The sequence below is a fragment of the Pan troglodytes genome, chromosome 15, assembly GCF_028858775.2.
Source record: "Pan troglodytes isolate AG18354 chromosome 15, NHGRI_mPanTro3-v2.0_pri, whole genome shotgun sequence".
Lineage (NCBI taxonomy): Eukaryota > Metazoa > Chordata > Mammalia > Primates > Hominidae > Pan > Pan troglodytes.
Window position 1 is genome coordinate 48,067,106 of NC_072413.2, and position 16,936 is coordinate 48,084,041.

Here is a 16,936-nt window from a genome sequence, read left to right on the forward strand (position 1 = left end):
GGTCTGTGTCATCCACTGCCTCCTCACACACTCTACTCTCCATGGTATGGCTTACCTTCCACCTTTGCTCTATGTTGCCTGGTGCCAAGAATGTCTTCTTTGAAAGACCGAGCCCTCTTTTCATTCCGATAACTCAATAATCCTTTGGAACGTTGCTACTCAAAGCATCAGCATCTCCTGGGATCTTGTTAGAAATTCAGAATCACAGGCCCCACCCCGGCGCTACTGAATCAGAGCCTTGGTAATTCCAATGCACATAAGAGAAGAAGAAGCACAGCCTTATAACTTGGCTCAATAGTCGCCTGTTCCAAGAAGCCTTCCTAGACTGACACAGACTCATCAAATACCCATTCCTCCAAACTGACATTGGACATCACAATCACAGGGCTTGTAACATTTAAAAGTTAGGAATCTCGAGCTGCCGGGGGATCCCTGCACGCCATGCAACATCCTGCCTGTCTGTCCCCGCGGGTTGTTGCCCACCACAGCCGCGCCATGACCACCCAGCAGCTCGTCCTCCAGGGCCCGGGCCCGTGGGGCTTCCGTCTCGTGGGTGTCAAGGACTTCGAGCAGCCTCTCACCATTTCCCGGGTCACTCCTGGAAGCAAGGTGGCTCTAGCTAATTTATGTATCAGAGATGTAATCACAGCCATTGATGGGGAAAATTCTAGCAATATGACGCACTTGGAAGCTCAGAACAGAATCAAAGGCTGCAAAGACAACATGACTCTCACTGTAGCCAGATCCAAACATAAAGTCTGGTCTCCTCTGGTGACGGAGGAAGAGAAGTGTCGTCCATACAAGATGAATTTAGCCTCTGAACCCCAGGAGGTCCTGCACATAGGAAGCGCCCACAACCGAAGTTCCATGCCCTTTACCACCTCGCCTGCCTCCAGCACTAACGCCAGGGTCATCACAAACCAGTACAACAACCCAGCTGGCCTCTACTCTTCTGAAAATATATCCAACTTCAACAACGCCCTGGAGTCAGACTGCTACCAGCGGGGTGGAGGCGAACATGCTCAGCCTCCAATCAGCCTTGTCATTGACAAAGAATCTGAAGTTTGCAAGATGCTTCAGGAGAAACGGGAGTTGAATGAGCCCCCAAAACAGTCTGTGTCTTTTCTGGTTTTGCAGAAAATCCTGGAGTCTGAAGAAAAAGAGGATCCCAACAAGCCCTCAGGATTCAGAAGTGTTAAAGGTCCTGTCACTAAAGTGGCTGCATTGATTGGAAATGCTCAGAAGTTGCCTATGTGTGACAAATGTGGCCCTGGAATTGTCGGTGTGTTCGTGAAGCTGTGGGACCGTCACCGCCATCCCGAGTGTTACTTGTGCACTGACTGTTGCACCAACCTGAAACAGAGGGGCCATTTCTTTGTGGAGGATCAAATCTACTGTGAGAAGCATGCCTGGGAGTGAGTCGCACCACCCGAGGTCTACGAAGTGGTTACCGTGTTCCCCAAGTGACCTGGCAGATCCGACCACTGTTCTCCAGCCGGCCTGTGCTGCAGCTTTTTCTCTGAGTGTCCTGGCCCTCTCCTCTCTTGAAAGTTCTCTGCTTACTTTGGTTTTCCCCCTGCTCGTAAAACATTGAGTCCCCTGCCTTGGTTAATTGATTCATACTGGCTGTGTGATGCCCGTTTTTACAATTAAAGGAAAACAGTTTTGTTCAGTGTCCCCTTGCCAGAAACACCATGTCCTTTCCTCCTCTCTCTTCTTCTCTGCTGCATTTAGACATCAGCCAAATTTGAACCCAATCAAATATAATGTATCTGACATCGATTTTGTTTTTACTCAATAAATTTATAGACTCCAAAAATAAAAAATAAAAATAAATAAAAGTTAGGAATCTCATAGTCCAGTCCCAGAGAACTGTCAGATTTAAAGAGTGGCCCAAAGAAGAATTCTAATCCCATTATCCCCAAAGCCCAGGGAACACTCCTTTTTCATTCTTGCAGTCCCATGCCCCATCTTGGCACCTTGCCCCCTTTCTTCTCTGCTGGTGTTCAGCCCCACAGGAGGTGTTTCCGACATGCCCGGTCCCCCTGCCTCATCTGGCCTCTGTGGCGTGGTTCTTCTTCGGCGCTGCTTTTCTCCTGAGAATCTTGCTGGGTGGCTCCGTCTCTTCTCCTTTCAGAGAGTGGGGCAGGTGGAAGGAATGAAGTGGGCAGTGCCTGGTGTTCTCAGTGGGTTCTGGGCTGTCATAGAAGTGCCTCTTCATGTTTCTCTCTCTCCCGTCCTTGGACAGCAAGAGTCCTGTTCATTGTTGGACACCCAACATGTCCCTCACATGGTGGGAAGAGCACCAGCCCAGGGGCCAGAGGAGTGTTCTCACACCCGGCTCTGCCACGGACTAGGGATGTCACCTGGGGCAGGCCCCTGTACCTCTCTGAACCTCTAGTTATTGGTCTATTAAAGGGGATAATACTTGCCTGGTCGGCCTTACACCTTCCATAAGATGTTTCTTTTCTTTTCTTTTCTTTTGAGATGGAGTTTCATTCTTGCTATCCAGGCTGGAGTGCAGTGGCACGATCTTGGCTCACTGCAACCTCCACCTCCCGGGTTCAAGCCATTCTCTTGCCTCAGCCTCCTGATTAGCTGGGATTACAGGTGCAGGCCGCCAGGTCCAGCAATTTTTTTTTGTATTTTTAGTAGAGATGGGGTTTCACCATGTTGGCCAGGCTGGTCTTGAACTCCTGACCTTAGGTGATCTGCCCGCCACGGCGTCCCAAAGTGCTGGGATTACAGGTGTGAGCCACTGCGCCTGGCCCCATAAGATGTTTCTACAAAGTGAAGACAGTACCTGGGTATGACACATAGGCATGCATGCACGCGCGTGCGTGCGCGCACACACACACACACACACACGCTTATACTCACAGCCACTCCATCTCGGTGCTGTTCATCAGCCAAAACAAAAGACAGCAGAATCCCATCTTTCTTCCATTTTCAGTGCTGCCGCAATGGTCTGCATGAGTGGCCTGGCTGACACCCTCAGAGCACCAACAATGCTGAAAAGAGAAGCAGACACCAGATTCTTTTTTTTTCTTTCTTTCTTTTTTTGAGACAGAGTCTTGCTCTGTCACCCAGGCTGGAGTGCAATGGCGCGATCTCGGTTCACTGCAACCTCCACCTTCTGGGTTCAAGTGATTCTCCTGCCTCAGCCTCCCAAGTAGCTGGGACTACAGGCATGCACCACCAAGCCTGGCTAATTTTTGTATTTTTGGTAGCGACGGGGTTTCACCATGTTGGCCAGGCTGGTCTCGGACTCCTGATCCCAAGTGATCCACCTACCTCAGCCTCCCAAATTTCTGGGATTACAGGCATGAGCCAGTGCGCCCGGCCAACACCAGGTTCTTATTAGGCTGTGCTCCAATATCATCATCTGGTTTCTCATTGTGATGATGAAGCTGGATAACTTTGGAAAATTTGAAATCGTCGTTGATCCTAGAACTGAGAAAATTGTTGTGACCCTCACAGGCAGGCTAAATAAATGTGCAGTGATCATCTCCAGATTTACTGTGCAACTCAAAGACCTAGAAAAATGGCAGATTAGTCTCCATCCCATCAGTTTGGTTTTATTGACCTGATGACTGAAGCTGGCATCATGGACCACGAGGAAGCATGAGAAAGACACAGAGGAGAGAAAACCCTGGGATTCTTTTTCTGGGGATGAAATACATGATTACAAATTAAATGCTTCCCTCAATAAACAAAACCGAGAGAGAGAGAGAGAGAGAAGAGAGTGAGCAAAGCCCCAGGTCAGTTGTCTGCCGGCTGCTGCTCTGAGTCTCAGCCAGAGCTCTGGACGAGGAGGAACTCAATCCCCTTGGCATCCCCATGAGCGCCTAGAGTGGAGATTTCTCCTCTGCAGCAGACTGGGTATCTAGTACATGTGGACGTTCTCACTGAGGAGTGTTTCAGAGCCATTAGCAGACACAGAAGTATTCTGGCCATCCAGGGAGTTGGTCGCAGCTCACTCTAGCAGAGGAGTGAGGGACTAGGGGCCCGGGAGTTAGCATGCTTGCCTAGGACATCTGTGGAATCTTTATTTTCCCTTTTTTCCTGCTGAATGAGGTGAGAGAGTTCTATAAATGGGTATGGGGTCAAGGAACACTTATTATTTTTGGAATAGTTACAAAGATCTCTCGGGCATAAATGAGACTTGGAAACTGGACTACTCCTCCCCTCCCCACTTCCATTTGATGAATGACAGCTCTTCATGTATGACACACCTACCATGTGACATGCACTGTATTAGATGCTTGACTTCTGTTGTTTTAGTTGGCACGTTCTTTTCACACAGTTGAAAATGAGGCCCAGGTGCTCACGTGATTTTTAGAACCTAGGGTAGAGCCTGGAGCATCTGCCCTTCACCTCATCTTCCTCACTCTGTCAGCCTTTCCCAAGGCATTCTCAGTAGAGGCCTAGTCTGGGGGGACCTTCTGTGGTCAGATGAATTAGTTGGGCACTGTCAGCACTTTATGTGCCCCTTGGTTTCAGGATGCTGTGAGCTGAACATCACAGGATACCCTAAGGCCTAAACTACAAAGTGACAAACCCAAAGGGCCATTCCGGGGTGGTTAATGCAGCAACTTAACAGCATCAAAGATCAAGACCAGTTTCTCTGAGATTTTCTTGGCTTTTCCCTCATGATTCCAACAGGACTGCAGTAGCGCCAAGCCCATGTCTTCACATGACAATGTCCTAAGGCAGGAAGGGGCAAGTACTCATCCTGTGTCATGTTTTAAGAGCCAAGAAATCCTTCCTAGAGGTTCCCAGGGCCGATCGTCTTTGCATTCGTTACATGCAGGACCACAGCACATGGCTATAACTAAAGCAGTTACTGAAGGAAAATGGCTCCGACCTGTGAACATTTCATCCTGGGACCAGGGAGGAGCCCATGAGACACACAGGTGCTATAAACCAACAAAATTGAGGGTCTCTCAGCAAAGACGTGCAGCAAGGAATGTTGAGCAGGAAACCAACACGGTTTTCCTTACCCTTCTTGAAGATTTGCACCGCACATTAATATGTTTAAGGCTCTATTATAAAGAAAGGTATTTTACTTCTTTTTTTTTTTTTTTTTTTTTTTGAGACAGAGTCTCACTCTGTCACCCAGGCTGGAGTGCACTGCCGTGATCTCAGCTCACTGCAAGCTCCACCTCCCGGGTTCATGGCATTCTCCTGCCTCAGCCTCCCAAGTAGCTGGGACTACAGGCACCCGCCACCACGCCCGCTAATTTTTTGAATTCTTTAGTAGAGACGAGGTTTCACCGTGTTAACCAGGATGGTCTCGATCTCCTGGCCTTGTGATCCGCCCACCTCGGCCTCCCAAAGTGCTGGGATTACAGGTGTGAGCCACCACGCCCGGCTGGTATTTTACTTGTTTTAACCCAGTGCTTCCCAGACTTTTTTTTTTTTTTTTGAGACAAGAGTCTCTCTCTGGAGTGCAGGCTGGAGTGCAGTGGTGGGATCTCGGCTCACTGCAACCTCTGCATCCCGGGTTCAAGCAATTCTCCCGCCTCAGCCTCCTGAGTAGCTGGGATTACAGGCGTGCACCATCATGCCTGGCTAATTTTTGTATTTTTAGTAGATTCAGGGTTTCACCATGTTGGTCAGGTTGGTCTTGAACTCCTGACCTCAAATGATCCACCCGCCTTGGCCTCCCAAAGTGCTGGGAATTCAGGCATGAGCCACTGCGCTTGGCCCAGACTTATTTTTTCTTGGAGTTCTTATTAACTCCCTGCAGACACTGTGAGCAAAACTGGGTCCGCCATGCTGTTTTCCTCAGTTAAACGACTGTCCTGAGAGCTCTTTGGCACAGCCGTGCAGCCAGATAGTGCCCTTTGCAAACACCAGAGAACAATGAGAGCTAGAAGAATGGCTGGGTTCAGTCATTTGAAGGAAAGAGTTTTCTTTGGCTCATTTAATGGGAAATAAAGGCAAGAGTTCTCTCCTGTGGGCTTCTTTTCCTTTTGGCCATTCTAAATTAATAGGTTTAAGACATTACTTTTAGTTTAATTTCTTTCCATTACACTTTCAGTACTCCAGTGCCACCAGGGAGGGCAGCAATGACTGCTTTTAATAGTGATTAAAGATGGACCCATGGTTAGGTCAAACCAGGCCTGCACCTCCTCCCATGCTGCACATGCATCGGCATCAGCAAAGCCTGCAAGAATGCTCTTGAGTGATGACTTCCCCACGGCCACTTGTCTGCAGCAAGCAGCCTGCCAGAAGCCGGGACAGCTGGCAGCCCGTGCCCACCAAGCTCTCAGCCCCAAAACCTCTCCTTCTCTCTCCTCCTCAGTCCTCCTGTCTCCCCACCCATAGTGTGTTCTCTAGCAATACATCCATTTGTTGTTTCCCTGCTGCTAGACATCTAGATTATTTAAACTGCTTTTGCTGTTGGAAGCAATGCCTCCCTGAGCATGCGTGCGAGCATTTCTCAAAGGTAGATCCCAGAACGAGGAATCACTTGGTTCACCAGGCTTGCACATTTAAAAATGTGACAGATACAGGCTTTTAAACTGCTCCATCGCCTTGGTGGAGAATGGAACTCCTGAGAGGTGAGGTCAGCGAGAAGATGTGAGTGGCTCTGAGCTGACGGTGGACCGCGTGTTCCTGTCCCGGCACTCACACCAGGCAGTGAGAAGATGTGAGTGGCTCTGAGCTGACGTTAGCCTGTGTGTTCCTGTCCCAGCACTCACACCGTGCAGGGAGGGAGAAGTTGCGAGTGGCTCTGAGCTGGCCAGTGGACCGCATGTTCCTATCCCGGCAGTCACACAGTGCAGTGAGAAGATGTGTGTGGCTCTGAACTGGCCGGTGGACCGCGTGTTCCCGTGTGGCACTCACACCAGGCAGTGAGAAGATGTGTGTGGCTCTGAGCTGACGGTAGCCTGCGTGTTCCCGTCCCGGCACTCACACCCGTGCAGTGTTGCTTCTCCTGCACTTGCTGATCCTGTAATTGATATAGGGAAGGGCCTGGTAATGGATTGTCTCAGGGGGAAAAAATGATTCCCCTTCTATGTTTCTGCTCAGTCATTTCCTCTTCCGCTGGGGTGGGATGAGATAGGAACAGGAAGGGTTTGAGGAAATAAGTCCTTTGTTTAAAAATAGCAGAGAAGTGCTGCTTGGTAATTTCCCTGATTTTTACTCACTGAAGAACCTGACTCCAGCTCTTCTTGAGTTTGGGATGGACAATGGAATGGCTTGGCGCCATCCTAGGCTCTATCATGCGTTCATGCAACACGCATTTGTTGAACACCTCAGGGGTATAGCATACTGATTGATCAGGGCATCACTGGCCTTCATGCAGAAGTGGGGTCCTGGGAGCCCCCTACTATTTGAGTCAAGGCCTGTTTCATTGTTCTTGACTGAATGTTTGTGTTTCTCCCAAAATTCTTATGTTGAAGTCCTAATCCTCAGGGCAATGGTATTTGGAGATGGGGCTTTTTGGGAGGTAATGAGTTAGGTGAGGTCACAAGGGTGGGGGGCCTCGTTCTGATGGGACTACTGTCCTTTAGAAGAAGGAACACCAGAGAGCATGCTCACTCTCTCTCTCCCCTCCCCACGTGAGCACTTAGCAGGAAGGCAGCTGCCTGCAAACCAGGAAGAGAGACCTCACCAGGAACCAGATTAACTCGCACCCTGATCTTGGACCCGGAACTGTGAGAAAATACATTTCCGTTGTTGAAGCCACCTAGTCGATGGTATTTTATTATGGCAGCCCAAGAAGACTAAGACAGCTGGGTAGCTGGGAGGTGCCATGGGGAGCACACAGGGACTTGGGGAGTGACCAGCCACCCACTGGTACAGAAGTATTTCAGTATTTCAACAACAGATACAAAAATGCTAGCACCAGCACTGTTCATGGGGTTTACATGCTAGTGAGAAGAGACAGACAATATACAAAATAAGCAAAATAAATAGTGTGTCAAATGGTGTTATCTGCTGTGGAAACAAACAAGGCAGAGAGAGAATTAGCAAGTGCCTTGGAGGAGGGAGGTTGCTACTTTATGTTGTACAAAGAAGGAAAGAGAAGGAGAAAGGCGTGCTCCCTATCCTTTAAGGCACACTATCATTTAAGGGCATTTTACAGAAGTTGTGCACACTTACTTATTCTTAAAGCCTCTTGCTCAGAACTTAATCATACAGCCACACCTTGCTGAGAGAGAAGATGGGAAACACAGACCAAATTCTGGAAAGCCATGTGCACAGCTGTGGGTCAGGGGAGGTGGGGGTCTCTGCTACTGAAGGTGCAGAGACTAGAATTGGGAGGCCACCAGCCACAACAGGGGAATAACATGACTGGATTGTGTTGTAGAAAGATAATTTTTCAGGATCTGTTGGGAGACTGTTCTCCATGCGTCTCTAGCATTTGTGGGTGTCTTATGAGCAGGAGCACTCACTGCCTCTGTTCTGGAATCTCTTTCCAAAGGCATTTGAATAGCAAATAGCCTTGGAAGACAAGACTCTCCCTTTGGAGCAAAGTACAGGCATGCTTAGTGCCTAGTATAAGAAAGATAATGTCTTCTGCAGAAGAGGTCAGAGACTTATTGCCTATCATAAAAGATGCTGATTCTCTAAGCTCAGCATTCCTCCCCTCTAACACAACCCACTGTGTGTGCAGGTGCAACTGGGCCTTCTTTATGTTGACCTGTGGAAATTGGAGCCAAGGGAATCAGCATAAGAACATATACTTAATTTCCACTTTACAAGAACAGATGTATATATATGTAATTATTCCCATGTATCAAGGGAAAATTGTACCTTTACAATGAAAAGATCTGGCAGACACCACCTTAACAAGGTGATCAAACTTAACACACCAATAACTGACATCATGTGTCTCTTAATGTGATACACTGAAAAGAATCCAGTGTTATCTCCGTTAAAAATATACAGCATGACTCTAATCATGAGGAAAAAGCAAATCCAAATTGAAGGATACAAAAAATGCTAATATCATGAAATATAAAAAAGGACAGGAAAACAATTCTAGGTTACAGGGGGCTAAACAGATATGACAACTAAATGCAATTTGTTATCCATGATTGGCTCTTGAATTGAAAAGGGAAAAAAACTATAATAATATCTTATATCCATAAACAAATTCCACTTGGCAAAATTGAATGTGGATATATATTAATATTAGATAATATTATTATATCATTGTTAATATTTCTTTTCTTTTTTTTTCCTTTTTTTTTAGACAGAGTTTCAATCTTATTGACCAGGCTGGAGTGCAGTGGCATGATCTTGGCTCACTGCAACCTCCACCTTCCGGTTTCAAGCGATTCTCCTGCCTCAGCCTCCCAAGTAGCTGGGATTAGAGGTGCCTGCCACCACGCCTGGCTAATTTTTTGTATTTTTAGTACAGATGGGGTTTCATGTTGGCCAGGCTGGTCTTGAACTCCTGACCTCGTGATCCACCTGCCTTGGCCTCCCAAAGTGCTGGGATTATAGGCATGAGCCACAGCGCCCAGCCCTGTTAAATTTCTTGAATGTGATCATGGTATTGTGACTGTGGGGAAAATGTTCGCATTCTTAGGCAATACACGCAGAAATATGTAGGGGAGAAGTGTCATGGCATCAGCAACTTATTTTCAAATGGTTCAGAAAAAACACACATACATGAATATATAGGGAAAAAGAGAACATAACTGTCACTAAATGCTAATAACTGGTGAATCTAGGTGAAGGGTATGTAGGTATTCACTGAATTATTCTGTCAACTTCTTTGTAGTTGGATTTTTTTAAAACAAAAAGTTGGAGAACATGGAAAAGAATCCTGGTGGCCTGTGAAGGATGGATGGGGGCAGGGGGTGGACCTGGTTTGGGGACAGCTGTACTGGGAGCTCTGTCCCCTCAGGAAGTCTCTCTCCACCACTCATCATGGCTTCTCCCTGCAGCACCGTGTCCCCTCGCTGCTGCAGGCAGGCTTTGCCAGGCTGCAGATGCATGGCCACAGGCTCCTCTGGATTCCCAGCCTTCCAGCAAGCATCTAGAGAGAAAAGAGCCTGCTGCAGCTAGAAAAACCCTGGGATCTAATGAGCTCAGCTTGGGTCATGTGCCCCTCCCAACTTCCACTCCTACCCCTGCCAACCACCCATTGGGTCAGACCCATGCACTCCAGGCACTGAGGGGAGAGCTAGGAGGGAGAATCAATCAGACTCGGGAGGGAGAATCAATCAGACTCGGGAGGGAGAGGGCAGAGCAGCAGAGGGCTAAAGGATGAGCCAATGGTTTCTAACTAGGGGGACTAGGGAAGGCAGCCTTAACTGAAAGAGAATACAAGACAAGCTAGTTTGGGTGTTCTGTTTTGAACTCGATAAATTCAGAAGCTTTGCGAGGATCTAGGGGGAGAATCTCACAGATTGCTGGGAATACAAATCTGTAGCTCAAAAACGCATTGGCAGTGCCTGCTGCTTGATGAAGGCATGGGTGTGCGGGCTTCATCTGGAGAATGCGGAAGGTTCCATCGTGCCCAGCAGGCTAGCACGGAGCCCCCTCTCCTTGTAACCAGGCTTGTTGGCGACAGAGATCCTGGCAAATTATGAGGAAGTAGAAGCTGGGAGCCATTCAAAGTCATCACATCCACGTTTCTCTTCAGGGACTCAGCCAGGGCCGCTCCTGCTGCTTGTTCCAAGGCACACTGGGAGTTGTTGGGCAAATATTTGCACAACATTTAGGCCCTAAACCTGCAATGGCCTGAGCCCCTCCATGACAGAGCCTCCTACCCGGGTGCAGGCAGCTCTCTCAGCTTCTCCATCAAACCTAGCTACAGCAAGGGCTGTTGAGCCACTCCAAGCTCAAGTCTGGTTTTCCAGAAAAGATGTCCTGCCAAGAAATGTGTTACTGAAGAGGCAAAGGGAAATATAACCAAAGGCCAGGGTACTGGCACCTTTCTCCTGTCCTGTCCTGAAAACAGGGACCTCTGCTTCCTTTTGCCTTCTTGTTCTGTGTTCAGGAAAAGTTGTGTCTGTGGTTAATCTCTCGAGATCCGGAGGGAGTTGGAAATGGGTTTGAATTCCAGTTTCCCCATCCCCATCACTTCCTTGGGAGTCAGTGAAAGTCACTGAGGTAACACAGCAGAGCGCTCGGCATATGAGAAGTGTGAGCCAAATGTGAGCTGTTCTCTCCCAGGAGCGTGTCTGAATGGGGCTGGAGATGGACGCCTCCTTTCCTCATTTCTCTCAGACCTCCTGGGGTGGTTTCCTGTCACAGAACAGAAGCAATTGCCTCAAATCAGATACCCAAGGATGCTGCAGGGAGCAGAGGCTGGAAGAGGGTGGCTGGGGTTTCACTTGTGTAAGCCACACACCTAAAATAAGCCCCCGCAGGAGACTCTGGGAATTTCCTGTAATTTTCACTGTAAATGTCCTATTTATAAAGCTGAGTCACTGCAAGCCGTTGTTTCACAACCACCCAGCATGTGGAGACAGGCCGGCGCAGGAAACAAGGAGCACACCCCAAAACGCAGGCCTCACTCATGGCCTTTGGGGGTTCCCTGGGGCCAGCCTGGGCCTGGCCGTTCAGCCCCTGTAAACACCTCCACAAACTCAGGATTTGGGTCATTGGGCCAGGCTTACGCTCTCATCCCCCATTAGCCCTTTTTCTGGCTTCTTTGCTCCAAAATAGTCTTTTTTTTTTTTTTTTTTTTTTGGGTTATACATTTACAGGAAAAGTCTGGCTTCTTCGAGAGTTGCTTACAGACAGTGCCAGGCCTGTCCCCTCTGGAGACCTGAAGGGTCTGGCCTTAAGTAGGATCCAGGGCAACTCTCTGCTTTCCCACATGAATAGACCTGCCTGGATGCCTCTGCTCATCACCACCTCTATAAAACAAACAGATTCTCCCAGGACAGATTCCATACGTTCAGGGCTCAGGGTGCCTGAACCCAGAATTCATTAAAAGCAGTGAAGGGGCAAAAACGGGAGCAGATGTCAGCAAAGCACAACTGCACTTAGCAAGTTCACCTTTCCATCCAGAGCTCCTGCAGGAGGGGCCAGGAGGGAACACAAAACCCTCCTCACTTCCTGATTTTACAATCACTCAGCTAGCGGCTACAATCAGGGTCACTAATCACAGCTGTTGAACCAGGCCGCCACATCCTGCCACCAGCAGCCCCGGAAGACACTGTGCAGAGCAGGAGGCAGCCCTATGCCACTGGTTCTCTGGTGTGCAGAGAAGTCTCCAAATCAAAGAAACCTTAATGCTTAGTGACAGCTTCTCGTTAAACAAGGTAAACAGTGGTCCAGTGAAAACATTCTCAATGTTGCTGAGAATGTTTCCCTCAACACACTTCTTTTTGGGAGCCAGCTCGGAGGCCCAGCTCTGTGTGCCTTGTGGGTTCAGCTCTGATTTCTGGGAGCCCTGGGAATGTAGGAGGTTTGGACCCTGAGAAGTCCCTGGGCCGGCAGTGCTGCGTGTCAGTGTCAAGGCAGTGCAGTGGCATGGGGCAAGGCCTCTGTGAACTAGTCAGTGTGGGAGGGGCGGGAGGGCATTGCCAGGTGCCCAAGGCTATCTCCAGTGCCAGAGCTCCTCCCTCCCCGTCCCCACATTATGTGACCAAAGGTCTTTGGGTGTTGCTGCCGGATGGTGGGTCTTCTGGTCCAGCTGCTCTCTAACACCTGATGCCCTTTTATCACCCTCTGTCTCTCATACTTCCTAGGCCCCGGCCTGAGCCCCAACCCAGGCAAAGTCCCCTGAAGTCCCTATTCCTTTCCTTATTCGTTCTTTTCATCGCCACATCCCTCTCTCTCTCTCACCCCCATTACCAGAGAATTTAGGCCACCTTTTCTCCATCAGCATGGCCCGTGGCCCGACAGCAAATGTCTGAATGTGTGTGTGGTAGCTGGCACTCAGCTCCTCATGAGCTCCGTGATGTGAGCTCCATCTATGGAGGACACAGATGTTAGTGTCACAAAAACCCAGGCATTTTCAACTCCTGTCTAGTGAGTCACCCTTCCCCTAAGCCCCACCCCCACCTATCACAGAGATTAACTGGGGTTGGGGGAGGGTGCTTCTTACTGTAGCAGTAAAAAAACAAAGTAACCTGTCAATTTAGAAAAAACAGATTCAGGCCCAGTGCAGTGGCTCATGCCTGTAATCCCAGCACTGTGGGAAGCTGATATGGGCAGATTGCTTTGAACTCAGGAGTTCAAGACCAGCCTGGGCAACATGGCAAAACCCTACCTCTACAAAAAATTAGCCAGGCATCATGGCACATGTCTGTGGTCCCAGCTACTCCAAAGGCTGAGTGGGAGGATCAATTGAGCCCAGGAGGCAGAGGTTGCAGTGAACCAAAATCGTGCCACTGCATCCAGCCTAGGTGACAGAGACCCTGTCTCAAAAAAAGAAAAAGAAAAAAACAGATTCAAACCAATTAGAACTCATAAGGTTCAGCAAGTTCACCAGACACAAAATCTACCTGCAAAAATCAACAGCATCTCTGTCCACCCACAATAACTGCTGAAAAATATTATTAAAAAGATACCATTTACAATAGCAGCAAGAATTACAAAATATATCTAGGTAATAGCCAAGAATACCCAAAACTTCTAAAAACATGTCTTAAATTCTAATAAGGAAACATAAAATGATCTGAATAAATAGAGTACATTCCACATTTTGGGTAGGATGACCTCATGTAAGATGACTTACTTTGGATGACATTTATAAAGACCTAGTTATATTAACAATGAACCTATAAATTTAATGCAATGCTAATCAAAATTCCAACTGGATTTCTTTTTGAGAAACTCAATGGAGAAATAATTAACTTTTACAAAGAAGAGTAGAGGGGAGACTTGCCCAATTACCTACACTACAAAATCAGAATAACAGTAGCAGTGCCAGCTCCGTGGCAGTCCAGTAGACTAGCAGAAAAGCATGGGTAGCTGGGCAACACACTCCGGTCCTTTACGAACTACACAGAGAGAAAGTTAACCCAGCAAACACAGGTCCTCAGTGGGCTCAGCCACCAGTGGAGGTTTTGCTGGGATATTTTGCTACGCTACTATCATTGCAACAAGTATACCTAAGGGATAACAAAACATGTGCCTCAAGGTCCCCGTGTGACTTAAAATGCACAACATCAAACTGGCTCTGTGGAAAGAACAGGACTTAACCGTTCAGCAGGCCTAACTCTCTGGAGCTGCCCCTGAAGTCGGCAGCAGCTACACGTCCTTCATGAGGCCAGATGTGCAAAGCCGGGCCCAGAAAGCTGAGGCAGGTCCCTGCACAAGGCCACAGGGCTTCCATCTCTCTCCACAGAAAACACATCGCAGAGCTCATGAGAAGCTAAGTGCCAGCTACCAGGAGTGCTGGAGGGTGAGCTGGAGGAGGTGGCCTTAGGTGGAGATGAAGGGACAGGAGTCCACAAAGCAGGCCCACTCTGAGTGCCCAGCAATGCTAGGTAAAATTCACAGGTGGAAATCCTAGGCCCCAGGGTGACGGTGTTTGGAGGTGGGGCTTTGGGAGGTGATTCGGTCTTGGGGACAGAGCCCTGAAGAGCCCTTTAATGGAGGGGATTAAAGCCTTTATGAAAGAAACCCCTTCTGCCACAAGAGGACTCTGGGAGAAGGTGCTCTCTATGAACCGGAAATCCAGCCCTCACCAGACACCAAATCTGCCAGCGCCTTGATCTCAGACCTCCCAGCCTCCAGAACTGTGGGAAATAAATGTCTATCCAGTCTGTGGATTCCTGTCCTAGCAACCCAAATGGACTAAGACAAGCATCTTTTACTTCAACTAATTCAAGCAGATGTTCAGTTCTCCTGAATTACTAAAAGCATACACATTTTTAAAAATAGAGCATACAAATCAAATCTCAAGCATTTTGTGTCCACTCTCTTTAGCTCCTTGTCACTCGTCTCGTGTTTCTGTAAAACCACATTCCTTCCTCTCATTTTCGGTGGGGTCTGTCTGGGTTGTGCTGTAGCAACAAAAAATTTCCAAATCACAGAGGCTTTACACATTGATCATTGATATTTGAGCACTGATCATTGCTGAAGCTGAGTAATGGGTACAACAGGTTTGATATTATATATATGCATATATATATATTATATTGTATATATACATATGTATTTGAAATTTTCAATAATAAAAGGTTTTGTAAATCTCCATGGCTTAAACCCACAAAGGCTCGTTTCTTGCTCATCTTCCATGTCCCTCATGGATCAGCAAGGTCTCTACTCCACTTCATCCTCATCCAGAGACACAGGCTAGCCAGACTCCACCCTCTAGATTATTACTCACTACCGTAGCACCAAAAAGGAACCACGGGGAGAGCATGTGATGGTTCTTCAGGCTTTTGCCTGAAAGCGAAACCCATGACTTCTGTTCACATTTCATCCAGCAAAGCAAGCCACATAGCCACACCTAATTTTAGTGGCTCAAAGACAAATGGATCTACTATCTACTCAGTAGAAAGGGAACTGGAAATATCTGGTAAACAGCACTAATGATGACCACAGCCACGAAGAGATGTAAATCTAGAAATTCATGCAGAAAGAAGCCCTGATATGCCATAGAGTTGTTCCCAATGGGTTTCACCCCCAACCAAAACCAAACACTCAGTTTTCTCCATTTTAATAAAACATTCAAACTTATACTAAGACTGGGAGTTCCACAATGTCAGGGACAGTTTATATAACTTCTTTACTTTTCCAGTACCTAACAAACACAGCCCATTGAGAACTGTCCCTGACATTGTGAAACTCCAACCTTGATATAAGTTTGATTGTTTTATTAAATGATAAGAAATGTCTTCTTATTGTCTTCCCTCTGTACTGTTTGTGTCCCATTTTCCTCTTCCTATAAGGATGACTGTCCTCTTGGATTAGAGCCCACCCTACTGACATCTTAATTTGATTACCTCTGTAAAGACCCCATTTCCCCACACAGTCACACTCTGAAGTGCCAGGGGTTAGAACTCAGCACTCTGTCTTTAGCAGGTGCTAGATTAAGATCTGCTCAACTGAAGAGACACAGGAGGCAAGTAGAATGGATTTCCAGGCGTCCTTTAGAGAAGCCATTTCTCATCTTTGTTCTTACTCTTACCAAAATCTGTCTTATGACATTCCCAGGAGGAGACAGGAGGGGGCTGGTGCTTTTCTAGGAGGCCACTGGGTCATTGAGGCTGTCCCAGGTGGCCAGTCTTTCTCGGCTGCAAACTCACCAAATGTCAGGGGGTGCAGAAGGGAGCCTTGGGATCATCCTACTCAAAAGCATGCATCTTACAGGTGAGGAAACTGAAGCCCAGAGAAGGCAAGGACTTCTACCTGCTTTAAGTCTACCGCCTCCTAAGTCCTTTTGCATTAGCAATCTCTGAAAGGCTTGTGACTTTGAAACCTGGGTATCCTGGACCATAGTCCAGTCCTGTCTGTGTCTGCCATATTATATCCAGCCATGCTGTACACTGCTGTATGTTTAGTAAGGCTGAACTGAGAGAGAGAGAGAGAGAGAGAGAGAGAGAACATTTAAATAGTATAGGCAATTCTGCCCATTTCACTCAATAAGGGGATATAAATCAGCTGTTCCCAATAGATGTTGGTTCCTGCCTCATTCTCATACGTGAGCACTAGCAAGCCTTTGTATAATACTAGCATGGCCCCTAGACACAGGCCAGTCCTGTCCTGGGGCTTTACTGAAGAGACAACACTCTGCTTCTGCACCGGAGAGAGAGCCCGTCCTATGCTTAGTGAGAAATGGTGTCAGGGTCTCCAACACGGCAATTTCTGAAGGGATTTGCAGGCGTCATTTGAACTGTACTCTCTGTCTTTACACCCAAAGCCTGGTGTGATATGCTCTGCTGTGACCATTGCCAGTGCCAGGGTTGGGCTGCCGAGAAAGGACACATTGAGAACAGTGCCATGTATTAAATGAGCCTTCAGTGGGCTCTTGCTGGAGCATCTTACGAGCAATGGC

General features: G+C 47.8%; 2 protein-coding genes and 1 long non-coding RNA gene across 4 annotated transcripts in view; 1 reads left to right on the forward strand and 2 right to left on the reverse strand.

The window, feature by feature from the left end:
* Window positions 1-2,783, reverse strand: part of LOC107966453 (uncharacterized protein encoded by LINC01588-like) — a 71,383-nt gene extending 68,600 nt beyond the window's left edge. Inside the window, exon 1 of the transcript XR_010151097.1 lies at window positions 2,429-2,783. The gene's annotated coding sequence lies outside the window, so the exon portion shown is untranslated. The remainder of the gene's footprint in view (window positions 1-2,428) is intronic.
* Window positions 496-1,419, forward strand: LOC452895 (PDZ and LIM domain protein 1-like). The gene has a single exon (XM_054666515.1). It carries the CDS (start codon window positions 496-498, stop codon window positions 1,417-1,419), a length of 924 nt encoding a protein of 307 aa, XP_054522490.1.
* A 138-nt stretch (window positions 2,784-2,921) lies between the features above and the next one.
* The window catches only part of LOC100610168 (putative uncharacterized protein encoded by LINC01599), a 50,612-nt gene continuing 36,597 nt past the window's right edge, over window positions 2,922-16,936 (reverse strand). Inside the window, exon 2 of one of the 2 annotated variants that reach the window (XR_010151099.1) lies at window positions 2,922-3,011. This is a non-coding gene — a long non-coding RNA (putative uncharacterized protein encoded by LINC01599). The remainder of the gene's footprint in view (window positions 3,012-16,936) is intronic. The other variant, XR_010151098.1, reaches the window with a different exon arrangement.